The 15,175-nt window shown below is 48.2% G+C and overlaps 1 protein-coding gene and 1 long non-coding RNA gene across 6 annotated transcripts in view; one reads left to right on the forward strand and one right to left on the reverse strand.

Moving 5' to 3' along the window:
* Positions 1-1,771, forward strand: part of LOC309642856 — a 54,797-nt gene extending 53,026 nt beyond the window's left edge. The window contains exon 2 of the long non-coding RNA XR_014253410.1: positions 311-1,771. This is a non-coding gene — a long non-coding RNA (uncharacterized lncRNA). The remainder of the gene's footprint in view (positions 1-310) is intronic.
* RBM20 (RNA binding motif protein 20) overlaps positions 1-15,175 on the reverse strand; it is a 204,783-nt gene that overhangs the window by 17,153 nt on the left and 172,455 nt on the right. For all 5 annotated transcript variants that reach the window (XR_014253408.1, XM_082424894.1, XM_082424891.1 and 2 more), the window contains 4 exons: positions 13,481-14,129; positions 6,907-7,011; positions 4,872-5,532; positions 3,190-3,324 (listed from right to left, as the gene is read on the reverse strand). Coding sequence is in view for 4 of the 5 variants with exons in the window: in XM_082424894.1 (XP_082281020.1) it covers positions 3,190-3,324; positions 4,872-5,532; positions 6,907-7,011; positions 13,481-14,129 (1,550 nt within the window). In the remaining variant the exon portion in view is untranslated. The remainder of the gene's footprint in view (positions 1-3,189; positions 3,325-4,871; positions 5,533-6,906; positions 7,012-13,480; positions 14,130-15,175) is intronic.

Below are 15,175 nucleotides of genomic sequence, written 5' to 3' on the forward strand. Positions count from 1 at the left end.
ATACCATGAGAAAACCGTAATTCAAAAAGAGTCGTGTACCACAATGTTCATTGCAGCACTATTTACACTAGCCAGGACATGGAAGCAACCTAAGTGTCCTTCGACAGATGAATGGATAAAGAAGATGTGGCACATATATACAATGGAATATTAGCCATAAATAGAAACAAAATTGAGTTATTTGTAGTGAGCTGGATGGACCTAGAGTCTATCATACAGAGAGAAGTAAGTCAGAAAGAGAAAAACAAATACTGTATGCTAACACATATATATGGAATCTAAAAAAAAAATGGTTCTGATGAACCTAGAGGCAGGACAGGAATAAAGACGTAGACGTAGAGAATGGACTTGAGGACTCGGGGAGGGGGAAGGGTAAGCTGGGACGAAGTAAGAGTAGCATTGACATATATACACTCCCAAATGTAAAACAGATAGCTAGTGGGAAGGAGCTGCATAGCACAGGGAGATCAGCTCGGTGCTTTGTGACCACCTAGAGGGGTCAGATAGGGAGGGTGGGAGGGAGACTCAAGAGGGAGGGGATATGGGGATATATGTATATGTATAGCTGATTCACTTTGTTATAAAGCAGAAACTAACACAACATTGTAAAGCAATTATACTCCAATGAAGATGTTAAAAAAATTCTAATCGGAGACTACAATCAAGAATAAAAGTACAATATGTAATAGCCCCACGCCAGAAACAACCCAAATGCCCATCAACAGCTGAATGAATAAACAAGATGTGATCTACCCATAACCACAATGCAATACTCCTCAACAATAAATAGAAACCAACTATCCATACAACCAACAATTTGGATGAATCTCAGAATAATTATTGAGTGAAAAAAGCCAGGCGACAAGAGTACATACTGTATAATTCCCTTTATATAAAATTCTAGAATGCAAACTAATATTTAGTGAAAGGAAGGAGGGCAGTGGTTACTTGGGGATTGAGGGTGGGAGCGAGGGATTACAAAGGAGTATCAGAAAATATGGGGGGTGAAGAATATGTTCACTACGTTGGTTGTGGTGATGGTCTCACAGGTGTGTACATGTGTCAAAATTCATCAAATTGTGCGCCTTATGTGCACTTCATTAACATCAATTATACCTTAATAGAGCTGTGTTTTAAAAAATAAAATGAGCTGCCATTTTCCTCCTAACAGGTTGGTAAAGATTAAAAACTGATAAGATCCAAAGTTGGCGAGGATGTGGAGAATGAGTACTCTCACTTGAGGTAGCGCTGATAACTGGTATAATCTTTTTGGGGAGCAATTAGGGGCAATTATGAAAATATGAAATACAAATATATATGGACATCCCCCCTCCCCCAGGTCAGGACATTATCCTCCAGAAACCCTGGTTCACACACAAAGGTGACAGTGCGTTTGGAAGGCAACAAAGCTCAGAGGCAGCATGGCATAGGGAGTCAAAGTGCTGGGGTTTGAATCCTGACTCCAGTCTGGGCTGTTCATTAGCTTAGTAACCCTGCATCTCATTTCTTATCTGTGATATAGGGATAAAAATATTACTTACCTCACAGGTGTTTTGAGAGTTCAATGAGAAAAGTACTAGAAGTGGTGCCTACATGGTAAATGATAAAAGCCTAACTATTATAGCATTTTAATAATGGAAAAAAAAATGAAAACATAATGTTCACCAGTAGAGGAATGGATCGATAACGTATGGTACAGCTTTTAAGATGGAATATTTGCGGTGGTTAAGAAGAATGCATTCTCTATGTACTGATGTGAAGAGATCTCTAAGACCCACTGTTACGTTATAAAAGCAAATTGCGCAACATTATGTGTATAGTTTGATCCTGTTTTTGTGGGAGAAAAACTATCTGTGGGTATGACAGTGGCTACCTCTGGCGAGGGGGAGAGACTGGAGGGAAGAGATACAACATTTAATATTTACTTCATATGGTTTTAAAAATTGGTTATAATAATCTTTCACACCTTTTATAATAAAAAATAAAATAAAACATGAATTATAAGGTAGCAGAATTTATTCTTAATTTTTGCCTGTGTGTGTCATATAGATTTCTAAGTTCCTAGATGCCAAGAGACTTGTGTTCCATTTCTCAGTTCCCCCTGAGCGTCTCGCAGAGTGCCACGTTATCCAGGAGGGGTTGCTGACTAAGTGAATGCATAAATGAACTGTCTGGCACCTTTTTCCTGAAAGGCAGCCTTTGCAACTATTTTCCAGCATTAAAAAACCCAGGGCCTTCTGGCAATCATCTTAGTTCATTCTAAGGTCAGTGTGTATTTGCTTTTTTTAGTTTTTGTCCTGGAGCATACTGGACGCTATGCAGCAAACTCATCCTTTAAAAAAAAAGAAAGTTTGCTCTTCGAAGCTGACTAAATGGCACACTTGGAGGACAGGAAACAGTACGAAATTTTTAAAAGCAGATGAAAAGGAAAAAAGGAAACCTGATGGAAAGGGTGAGCCTCCATGTTGACTAGCCCCTCTGGGGCTAATTGACTTGTTAATAAAGGACTTGCAGTGACTGGAAAAAAAACCCCAAAAACATTCCTGGGTATGACTTGTTTGAGGACGTGCAGTTACCCAGCATGGGAAGGACAGGGGCCCACGTCTCTGTTCAGTGCTCTTCTATCAACTATATAGGGTCTGCCCCAGACGCAGTCTATTCAGCGTCAATGGCTCAGAGAAGCTGGTCTCTCAAAGAGAAAACAATGCAGCGTTGTTTTGAGAAGGGCTGGGGCCAGGAGGGCAGGGAAGACATTAGCAGAAGAGGTGCATTTCTTTCTTTTTTTTTTTTAACATCTTTATTGGAGTATAATTGCTTTACAATGTTGTGTTAGTTTCTGCTGTGTAACAAAGTGAATCAGCTAGTGGCTTTATGGCAGCTGTTGGCCTCTGCTTCCCTGGCTGAATAAGGGCTGTGTGGTCAGGAAAAAAGCATTTCCTGACAGGGAAAACAAGTCTCTGCTCTGGCTCCCAGGGCAGTGCCATTCAAAGTCTGGCCCCATGAGGTATCTGGTCTACTATGGGAGACCGAAATTTCAAGAAACTTTAAGGCAGCACGCACATCTAGGTAATTGCATCAGACACGAAAGACAACAAAATGACAAAAAGCCCTCTCAAGCTCTTAGATGTTATTACAGGACTATCGTTTCCTGGAGCCAAATTCTCAGGAAGGACTGTGTATTTCACCCACCTAGAGGAATGCTAAGTTCTCTGAACACATCCTCAGGTTCCCAGGAAGGCAAAGAAAGGGGCTGTTTCAGCTCCACTTCAGCATATTCCAGTGACCTCACGTCCAGAGATTTCATTTCCATGTACCTGGAGTTATCTGCAAAACATGAGCCAGGGCAAAGTGATAATGAAACACAACATGCCTCAAAGAATCCCTGCAATTGTATTCCTTGCACTGTGTGATGGGAAACAGTCCCTTGTGCTGCTTAATAACATGAGACTAGGCCAGGGCTGCTAATTAGAACCAAAGTGCTGTAACAAAGAGCTTTTTCCGCTGCCAAAAGAATGCCACACGCAAGAGAACTTGGCAAGCAGCTGCATCAGGTCCGTGGGGGGAAGGGCTGCTGATGCCTTCGGTTGGGATGATCCACCCCCGTGTCCCCGGTTCAGTAACAACTCCATCTCTGCAGGCAGAAGAATTATTGAAGTGCAAAAATTGTGCTGATGTCCACAGAAGCACTGAGGCGGGCAGAAAAGGCAATGCCATTCTCACCCCAAGCCTGTCAAGCAGTGTTATTAAATATGAACTCCAAACACTGGCTAAGCTAACAAGCCATTAACACCAGTGCATGTCGAGACCTATACCGCAAAATACAAGGGGTTCAATCAGAGCAAGGTGAACACCACTTCGCTCCTTTATTCTTGCCTTCTCTAGACACAGCCCAGGCCTCAGCGTTTCTCTAGCAACAAGGCAGCTCACAGCAGAGTTTCCATGGAGACTCAGATCCACGCAGGTGAAAAACAGCTCAGGTCAGCTTGACATGGAGGGAAGTCCAAGCCGCCAGCTCACCTACCAGCTCGTGCCAACCACAGAGCACTGGGTTGACATGTTTATTTTTAAGCCTTTCCTCTGTGTTTTCTGCCCTCGACTCTTATCCCCCTTACTTCAAACTCTGGAATACTGCAGGCTTTCTGCAAAATGAATTTCTAGCTATTTTCATTGAGAGAAAAATGAGGACTACTCTCCCCTCCCCCACCGTCCTTGATGGATCTTTAGTTTCCACTTGGCACAGAAAACAGGGCTTAGCCTATTTTAAACTCTTTCATGATGTCATAGTGCCAGGCACAGACACACATCACCTCCAATGGAGGTGGAGGAGCTCCCGGGACAAGTCTTGCTTCACTGTCAGACGCTGGAGAAAAGTGGGTCTGAGGTGGTGAGAATGGGAACCGGCCATGCCCCTTCGTGAGCCCCTCATTCTTCCCTCTGCCCGTTCCCTTCTCTGCCTCCCACGCTCCCGCCCCCTCACTCAGGCCTCACAGAAACAACGGCCTGGGTGGTCCTCGGTGGTGCAGACAAGAGAGGCTGCTTGCTGATCCTTAGGAACCAAAGCTCCTTTGATAACTCCAAACATTTGCTAATTTAGTTGGCAGAGTCCATCTGGGATCCTGTAAATTCAGAGAAGTCCGTCCCAGCTGAGTCTGCTTCTCAGAAACGTGTGGCCTCCCATCCGACTTCCTTTACACCAATTGCCTAAAAGCTCTAACGATTTAGCCAGGCTGTTAAGCTTGCCTTCTGCACCAGCTTTCAGGCTGGCTGAAACCTTACTTCTGTCCGTTCCAGCCTGCACATGCCCATACACTGCCCTAGGGAAGCAGTGGTCCGATCAACCCAACCGCACAGGAGAAAAAGGAGGTAGTTACCCTGGGTCGACACTCCTTGGCAAGCCTGGCTTTGGAGGTCTGTTTCGGTGAGGGGGCTGGCTTTCTCCTCCAAGGGGCTGCCTTCACCAGCCCCATCTTCCAGGGTCCCCCTGGCCTTACAGTCATCAAGAAAGGGGCCAGGCTGCCAGGCCCTCTCCTCTGCTGGCTTGGGGGAAGACATTTGCTGGAGTGTGGGGGCCAGACGAACATCTGAGCTCTCTGCTCCCTCTGCCTGCTTCTCGCAGCAATCTGAGCCCTCCAGTGAGAGGCCCGTCTCGCATTCAGCTGGCTTCCGCTCAACATCCAGATTTAGGCCAGGCGTTTCCACGTCCATGTCACTGGGACAGCTCATGGAAGCAGAAGGCAGTGCTTTGGGCGACTTGAGGCTGATTTCTGCAGCCTCATTACCTATGGTCTTGACTCCCTCCTTGGCGAACTCTTTGGCTAAGTCCAGGTCTAAGGTGGTCGTCACACAGGGACATATTTCTGGACAGATTTTGTCCTTCTGTTCGATGGGCACAATTTCCTCCAGTTCTGGGATGTCCGGTTCCATGATAAAATCTTCTTCCTCCCCCACCTCGTCCACTGTAACCAGCTCCTCCATGTTCGTGGGGTACCAGCTCTCCCCCTCTGCCTCACTTCCACTTTCCGAATCTTGCTCCTGAATACAAATGAGGAATGGAGGTCAGAGGGTGGCTGAGGAGTGGGTCTTGGTATTTAAGCAGAAGAGGGTGCAAACCTTGACCACAGGACCCCTCAAACCAGAAAGATGCTGAGCAATCTTACTCCTACCTGGGAACATTTACTGGGTAATTAGGAGCTGTAAACCACTGAAGTCTCTCATCACTGATTTATCCCTAGGATGAGGCTCCAAACAGCACAGGAGTTGGAATAAGCCCTTAATGTTTAACCCACCAAGTGGACAAAGAATTTCAACTCCTGGTATATAGTAGGTGCTCAATAAATAGTTTTTTTTCTTTTGTTTTGTTTTGTTGTTTTTTTAGTTGTGGGCAACACATTTTTATTCAGTAATGTGGCTTAGAGGTGTTTCTATATCATCGGATCTACATCTACACCTTAACTGTTAATGCCCATGTAGGATTCCAATCAAAGTTATTTAGCCTGCTTCCTATTAATAGATATCAATTTCTGCTCATCTTTTTCTGATCAATTTCTGGAAATTTTATGTTTTTTTAATTCTGAAAACTAAATAGTTTTTGAACAAATGAATGATTGAGTTGTAAGCGCTAAATGCATCAACTTGCTGGAGCTATTTCCTTGCATGTAGGGCATCACTAAATGTTAACTGCAGCAAAGTCCCTACAAAATTCCCCCAAACACCCTCTCCCAGCAAGGGTGCAACCCTCCGTAGCCATGGCTCAAACTTGGCCCCTCCCGAAACTTTCCCGTTGCGTCCCCAGCAGCCCAGGGACCCAGCAGCCAGCTTTAGGAGATCAGCTTCCCTGCCAGCGATACTCATCTCTCCGCCTCTCCTGGCCGGAAAGTCACGAAGCTGGCCAAGTTCCAAGGACACTTCTTTTTGCTGTGGCAGCCCCAGCCCTGTAACTGGGTTTTTCATTTTAATTAAGTAAAATAATCTTTACAAGCACGGTAGATGTTTTGTTAATCCCAGGGTCAGGGCCTGCTGAGGTCAGGGCCCCAGCTTGAGTACCCAAAGCCTCCTTCCTCCTCCAGCCCCTCCCAAGGCAGCTGCCTATTTTGGGAACCTGGCTCTGAAGCCTGAGTCTTTTTTGGGCACATGTTTTCTCTTATGAGTGCAGCCAAGTTACTGAAGACTGAGGCAGAGCCCAGGCATGTGGTAAAGATTTCCTCAATAAAGACTGTGCAAAGATCCCAGGCAAAGCCATTCCTCCAAGAAGTGCTGGCTTCATTCACAGACCCGCTGGTGGGGTCTCAGACACATCCCATGCAGCAGGCAGGTCATCACCCGGCAGGATGGGGATGCCTGTGACTTGGGGCCCAATGGCTGTTGTGTTGATGTGGCTACGCTGCCAGCATCTGGGACAAAGTTTACCTTCCTTGCCTTTGTGTTCTCTGCATCAAAGGACTCTGTTTCTTTCTCCTGCCTGCCCAGATGCAGGGGGCTCTCTTCCACGCTGTCCTGTTCCTCTTTTTCAGCCTTACCAAAGGAAGAGCAGAACAAATCAAGTCAACAGTGAGAAGTGGCAGAGGGCACGCCAAGAGGAAAACAACACTATTGAGCACAGCTAATGCTGTTGGATGTGTTTCACACACATCACTTCTTTCATCCTCACAAAACCCCTCAGAGGCAGGTGCTATTATCATCTTCATTATATAGATGGGGAAACTGAGGCTCAGAGAGGTTAAGTAACTTGCCCAAGGTCATACAAACGGAGGCACAGAAATGTCTTCACGGCTGGCCTCAGGGCTTTAGGGAGACAGACATCCCTGGCAAACTGGGTACTTTTTGCAGCTGTAAAATCTGTAGACAGTGAGGGTGAGTAAAGGGGCCAAGGGGGAACTGACCCTGGGGTTCACAACCATCATGGTGACATCTCACCAACAGATCAGTCTTAGCCATAAAAAATATCACCTCCAGGCCACTTATGGGTAGGAAGGGTGTTGTCACCCAATCAGGGCCCCTCTCACCTCTCTTTTGCCTTATCTCTGTCCTAGAGCTATAGCCCCAACTAGCAATGCCGCCCCGTCTTCCTTCCTCCTATTCCCTCCCTCAGATTAAGTCCCTCACGCTAGTGCTCATGTCTGGGAAATTGAACAACTGAAAGCAGATATTTGCTTTGAGAATTAGGGTCTCTGACCAGCCTTGAAAACAGGGGTCAGCCAACTATAGTCCTCAAGCCAAATCTGATCCAGTTCCTCTTTTTTGTACAGTCTGCGAATTAACAATGCTTCTCATGTCTCTAAATGGCTGCATGTTAAATGCTTATGTTATATTACCTACATAATATCCTCAATTTTGCCTCTTGGCCCATATGCCTAAAATAATTACTCTCTGGTGTTTTGTAGAAAAAGTTTGCCAATCCCCATTTCAGAAGTTTGAGGAGGACATTCTCCCATGACAAACTTTGGCCACCAAATCAATCACTGTTCCTGGGCATTCTTGGGAGCAAGTTGCATTTTCTCGACAATTTTGGCCGAGGCTGGCTCAAAGTAAACCACTCTCGCTCTGATTTCTTATGAGCAGACACACCCGTCTTTGCCAACAAGGAGGCAGCAGCCGGGGCAGGAGCTCAGGGCTGACGGGTTTAACCAGTTGTTATGGGACAGGGAAAGACAGTTTAAATCCTCGAGTCTTTGCTCTTTCCGGCGTTCGGAGCGGAAGCTCTGCTCCAGCCTTCTGAGCTGACCTGAGCTCAAAGCAGCTCCAAATGCCTTTTTAGCCCTCAGAACCCAGAGCTTCTACCAACAGGGGACCCCTTTTCTTTATTTTTGTCTTCCTGAATAAATTATCCACGGCCCTCCCTTGTCAAAATAAATAGCCCTTACCCTTCCCAGGCAGTTCCTGCAACACACGCCCAGGTCAACACAGTAGGGAGACTCCCTCCAGTTCAAGCTGGGAGAGGCAGGGACGGCCTGGCCGCCGAAAGCCCCCCCGCCAAGCGGACCTGCTCTCCCTCCCTGCAGGCAAAGGAGACAGAGCGGTGCCCTTCAGTGCACCCCTGGCCCTGGGATCCTTTCCAGGTGACAGCAGCTTACAGGGAACAGACAAATGCAACCAAGGCACTCGTCCCACCCTGCCACCAACCAGCTCAGGGACCGATGTGTTAGGTCCCAGCTGCTGCAAGCAGGGCTGCCACCACAGGGCCGGGGTTACTGTTAAACCACCTCCTAACTGGTCTTCCACTTCTGCTCTGTAGCCTCCTCCCAAGTGTATTCTCCCTGAGGCGATGAGGAATGATGACTCCAAAATGCAAAATCTATCATATCCTCACTGCACCTTCTTGCTTGAACATTTCGTTCGCTTCCCCTTTGCTTCACCCAGTAAATACCCACCTTTCCTTTCAACCCCAGCAGCCACATCCTAACCAAGGAGAGCCTCTGATTCGTGACAGGCAGTGGTCCCCAACCTTTTTGGCACCAGGGACTGGTTTCGTGGAAGACAATTTTTCCATGGACGGGGAGGGATGGTGGGGGGGCGGGGGATGACTCAGGCGGTAACGCCAGTGACGGGGAGCGATGGGGAGCGGCAGGTGAAGCTTTGCTCGCCTGCCCGCCGCTCACCTCCTGGTGTGCAGCCCGGTTCCTAACCGGAGGCAAGGGGACCCCTGGTTACCGGCACTAACAGCACTGTATCCTCCATCTCCTTAGCACTTCACACTCACACTCGGGTACTCATTTAAGGAATTATTTGATTAGCATGTTTTTCATTAGACCATGAGCTCTACGAGATCAAGAGTCATTTTAGCTTTGACTCACAACTGCAGCCCCAGCGCCAGGTGCTCCACGAACACTGGTCAGTAAAAGGATGGAGACTGGTAGGAGAGGGTGGAGTGAATGACAAGTACACACCTGCCTCCCAGCATGCTTGGGTCTCTGTCTGGGCTTTGAACTGAACATAAGTGGGTTTGCTATTTCTGTCTCCTATGGATTGTTTATACTGGGGGCTGCGTTCTGGGGACGCCTGGGGCTCCATCTGGCCCACAGATATGTTTTGTTCTATACAGTTTCTAAAACGTGGGAAATTTCATACGGATACCTGCATCTGGACTTCGGTCTTGCTCTAAGAAGTGGGAAATCTGACGACACAGGGCAGCTGTGGCTGAATGGCAGCCACGAAATGGAGCTGAGCAGTGGCTGCCTCAACAGACAGGTACCTCCTGCTTGGTCCACCACGGTCCCAGCTCTCCACCTCGGCTTCAATCATGCTGTCTGGTCTGTGTCAGCTGCCTGGCTTCCCTTCTCTAGGCACCTGGTTCTGTAAACCCTGATGCCCCTTCCAGGAAAGTGGGGGAGTGCTTCTTTTCCAAGACTCCCTATTCAGTGACTTGACTTCTTTTTTTTTACCTCTGGTCTCATGGTCAGGGCTGGGCCTCATGTCTGGCTGTGGCCACCCAGAAACACTGAGCAGTGCACACACTGGCTTCCCCAGCACTGGGCACTCTCTCCAGAATCTCCCAGGGTTTCCCGTGAGCACAAGCTTGTTAAAGTCCTACAGCAGCCTTGTGATCACACCCATTTCACAAACAAGAAAACTGAGGCTGAGAAGAACAGGGTGTGACTTGGTTCTCAGAAGCCAGGCCTCTACCTCCAGAGTCTGGGTTCAGTCATTCATTCCTTCAACAAATACTTATTGAATGCCCACTCTGGGCCAAGCCCTAATCTAGGAGCTGGGGGCAGGGCAGTGAGCACAGCAGACAAAAATTCCTGCCCTCATGGGGGTTACATGGGGGATGGGGGTAGGGGAGGGTTGGGAGGGAGAACAGACTCTAAATAAAATAAATAAAGACATTAGGGGATAGGTCAGAAGGAGACAGATGCCACCGAGAAAAAGAAAGCAGGGAAGGAAAAGAAGTGGGTTGGGATGTTGTGATTTTATGTGGTGGCCAGGAATAAACTTGGGAGACTGTGACAGTGAGCAGGGAGCCAAATGGACTTTGGTGGGGGAGGGGCTCCCAGGCAGGGGAACACGTGCAAAGGCCCTGTGGTGGGAGGTGCCTGGTATATCATAAGAAAGGCAGGGACCCTGTCCTCAGCCCTGCTGCCTTCATTCCCCAAGTTTAGTCGCTGCCTGTTCTCGGACTCCTGGGGCAACCCTGTGGGTTCTAGGCTGTTCTCAAGATTGTGATGAGATCAGTGAGGGAAACTCTTTGTTCTGCTGTTATTCCAACAAATGGTATTGGGCTGCCTGGCTCCAAACCCACAGAAACAACCTGTTGGGGACCCCAACAAGTCCCTACTGACCCCGCTCTAGGGCTATTAGAGGCAGAACCTACGAGAAGGACAGAATTGTGGGGAAACCCACGGGGCCTTTCTGGGAAGCTTTTTTTTGCAGCAGGGGCTCTTGGGATGATCCCCAGCGTGCGTCACCGTGAATGAGCAATGTTGTGCAAACCAGTGAAAGCAGGGTGGGTACAATAGGAGAAGTTACCAAAGAAGAGTCTCAAAAGTGTGGGTAGGAGGGCAACGGGACAGCTCCGCCCCTTTGCCATGGGGGACAGAGGGTTCCAGACTGGTGGTACGTGTATGAGGCCTTGAGGCCCTGCTAACTCTTGCTCTCTTTCCTTCTTTTCTCAAGGTACTGACCCATCACCAGCCCCTTGGACACCTCCGAGCATAGACACTCTTCTTAAAAACATCCACTGGTTCACAGGTCCTCTGGATCCAGTTCAAGTACACACAAGAGGTCCTTCATGGGCCCACCCCACCCACTTCCCTAATCTTGTCTCCTGTGCTTCCCCTGCTCTGCCAGGGGAAGTTGTGGCAGACTTTGAGATGGGCAAAAAAGACTGCTGGGAGTCCTTCCAGTGTAAGGCTGGGCATTTGTCTAGCACCCTTCCAGGGTACCTGATTCTATCGGAGTCTGCACCTTTCATTAGCTTGAACTGAGCTATTTCACAACTTTGTAAATTGCCAAAATAGGATAATAGTACAAATGATTCTTGTTCATAGAGATGCGAAGGAACTTTATCTGCTGGAAGTGCCACTGATTCCCACAGAAGAGGCCAGTTTCACATCTATTAGCAAATTCATCTCAGCATTACTGAGTGCCTCTATATGCCTGCTCTTTGGATTCTCCTCTGAACAGCCTTTTACATCTTACTGGTTCCCTCATTAATTAATGAGTTAAACAATACCTTTGACAGGTATTCATTTTATGTTTGTATGAGAGCCATGATTTTACTTCTTAAAAACATTACCCTTTAATATGCCCTAAAGATGCAGCCACGTTGAGTATCTCCAGGTTCTTCAAAACAGTCTTCCCTGTTATGAAGAACCTGGAGTATTATTCGGCCGTAAAAAAGAATGAAATAACGCCATTTGCAACAACATAGATAGACCTGGAGGGAATTATGTTTAGTGAAATAAGTCAGACAGAGAAAGACAAGTACTGTATGTTATCACTTATATGTGGAATCTAAAAAATAAAACAAATGAATGAATATAACAAAACAGAAAAGAACTCACAGATACAGAGAACAAAAGAGTAGTTACCAGTGGGGACTGGGAAGGTGGGAGGGGCAAGATAGGGGTAGGGGATTAAGGGGTATAAACTGCTATGTATAAAATAAGTAAGCAACAAGGATATATTGTAAAGCATGGGGAATATAGCCAATATTTTATAATAACTTTAAATGGAGTGTAATCTATAAAATAGCAAATCACTACATTGTAAACCTGAAACTAATATATTATAAATCAGCAATAAAAAAAGTCTTCCTTTCTCACTTTTGCCCTTGCTGCTTCCCAAATTGCTTTTTTCCCCACTTTCGATGTCCAGCTCAAATGTTACCTCCTCTGTGCAGCTTTCCTTCTCTCCTGTGCAGAGCTGACTGTCCACTCAACTCCAGCAGGGGCCCCACTGTATGTAAATTATTTTTGTAGGTTGGTTTCCACCACTAGAACTTAATCTCTGCCATAACATGACTACTTCCTACTCATCTTTGAACCCCTGTGCCTAGCACACCCCCCAGCAATGCATGTAGGAATAAAGTCGTGGCCAAAGCACGGCCCTTCAGTGTTCATGGAGTTGAGGCCTGGGATTCTTATTTGGACTTAGTCACTGTCAACAGCTCCTGGATCAGACGAGAAAATATGCATGCAGGATTTTTTAACTGGATTCTTTATGCAGGCCACCCCCACCTCCTCGCCAACCTCCACCATCCCACTCCTACTTAAGTGCAGGCGGCTCTGGCAAGAAGGAAGTGCAAGCCAAACTAGAGTATAAACCTGGTACCCAGAGTCCTCCTTGTGACCCACTGTGTGAACTGAAGTCGTGCAGCACGCTGTGAGCCCTGGATGAAGCACTTGGATGAAAGGTGCCAGCCAGCTACTGAGCATTTTTATTCCAGTGGAAGGAAAACACTGTGGACTGGGTCTAGAGAAATACATCAAGCCCTGGGTGCCCAGTATCACTGAATGGGTGGTGGCTGCTTCTCCTTTACCACCTCTCATCAAAGCCCCAACACTGGTAGACGCTTTTGGCAGGAGAGAGGATGGAGCGAACCAAAGGTCTAATCTCCCCCCGCACAGTCTGTGGGTGCAAATACCTCAGGGCCGTTCCACTCTAGACAAACAGACAAAATAGAAGGACTTTGCATCACGTCCCTGCCTAATTTCTAGTAAAGGTAGCAGGGTGCTGTGGGATTTGGAGCCAGATCACCATTCCAGCTCCACCATTTCCTGACTGTGTGTCCTTGGGCAACTAACTTAAACTCTCTGTGCCTCGGTTTCCTCATCTATAGCAGTGATAGTATTATTACTAGCATTACCTCATAGGCTTGCCGTGAGAATTAAATTGAGATAAAGTGTTTAGCACAGTGCCTGGTACAGAGTAAACGTTCAGTAAACGTCTCATTCACTCAATAAACGTTCATCACCATTCTATTAATAGTATTCTCCCGTGGGACCTGCCTCTCCTTACCTGGCGGAAGGGATTACATCGTTACCTCATTCTCTGCCATTCTGCTTTCTTTCCTATCAGCTCCTTCTTGGTCTCTATCAGGTCTCTTGGTTCTGGTTTTCTCACTCTGCTTCGACTTGGTGCCCTTCGGTTCCAGCCCGTCTTCCCTGCCCGAGTCGTCAGGCGGGGGGTGTCTGCCTTCCCGCAGCCTGGCCTCATTTTTCCTCCTGGACCTCCCAGGGACATCCTGCTGCTGCTTCAGATACTTGTCTGATTTGCCCTTGGACTCTTTGCGGTAGTAGCCGTCTTCTCGGCTTTTGTATCCCGACGCGGAGTGGAGCGGGTTGGGGGACCCAGACCTCGGGTGCCTTTCTCGGTAGCCCCTCCCTCCTTCCAGTCGCTCATCTAACTCGGCCTTGTCCAGCTGCCGGGGGTACTGTTTGCGCTCATGCGCCCACGTGTCCGTCCTCTCCCTCTTGTCCTCCCCGTTCTCCCTCCAGGGGATCGGGCCTCGCTCTTCCTCCCTCCTGGCGTAGGGAGAGTGCTCCCACGAGTCCCGGCCGTTGCCCCAGTCGGCACGAGAGGGGCCCAGGGGGCTGTGAGAAGAGCTGCAGGAGGTGAAGCTCGGCGTGTGGGACCTCGGGGACAATGACCGGCTCACCGGACTTCGAGATCTCGGCCTTTCTGGGCCGTATCTGTGAGGGAGCAAAGGGGCCGTTTTAGAATCTGCGCCTCCATCCCCAGATACACCCCGTCTCTGCAACAGACATACTGTGCACGTGACCCCACCTGGCCATACACGCTTCACCACAACCGCGCAGAGCGCACAGAGAGGTCCAGGAGCAAGCTCGTCCTCCCTCCAGGCTTCTGGGAGGGATCTTCCCTGAGCACGGTCCTGGGGGCTTTCTGCCCCTTCACTCATTCTGCTCCTAGGAACTGGGATGAAAACTTGGGCTGTTTTGGCTCACTCCAGCTCTCCTCCTCTTGGAAATGAGCTACGCCCAGGGAGCAGGAGACTCTCCTGGGGGTGGGGCGGCTGTGGGCCAGGTTGCCCTGGTCCAGCCTGGTGGGCAAGACTGCCTAACCCCGGGGTTCAATCAGCCGACCTCTTGACTATGAGACGGAAGCTGCCCCTCCACCTGGCCTCTACCGAAATAAAGGCCACCTCTTGGGCTCCATTTTCCTAGGAAGGCATTTTGGGGTTGGAAGAATCCTTAGAGCTCTGACCTGCTCATGTATCAGACGAAGAAACAGAAACCCAGAAAGAGACCCCAGCCCGTATAGCGTTCAGAGCAAGACCTCTTGGTCACTTGCCCCCCGACTCTACCACAGAACTGCAGGGTCACGGTGTGGCTTCACACGTCTTTTAAAAACCCAAACTACCATAATATTAAAAACAAACAAACGAACAAAAATCCCAAACCTGAACAGCTACATACAAAGATACACACACACACACACACACACACACACACACACAGGTTGTTATTAAGCAGGTCAACTGAGTCATCCACCTGACATTCTAAAAGGACAGGCAACTTTCATTTGGTTCCCAAGTACAGGAAAATTACGCAGTCCTCACTGACCAGGGGACAAGAGACGTGGCTCACTGGGACCAGCCTTGACCTCCACTGGGGAAGCAGCCTGGGCTGGGCCCTCTGCAGCGAGGTTAGAGTGCCATCTGCGGCAGCCCTGGGTAAGAACTACAGAATGTGCCGGCCAGGTGTCACTCCTGCTGTTT

Source organism: Balaenoptera physalus, assembly GCF_965194825.1.
Source record: "Balaenoptera physalus genome assembly, chromosome: 14".
In the NCBI taxonomy this organism is placed as follows: Eukaryota; Metazoa; Chordata; class Mammalia; order Artiodactyla; family Balaenopteridae; genus Balaenoptera; species Balaenoptera physalus.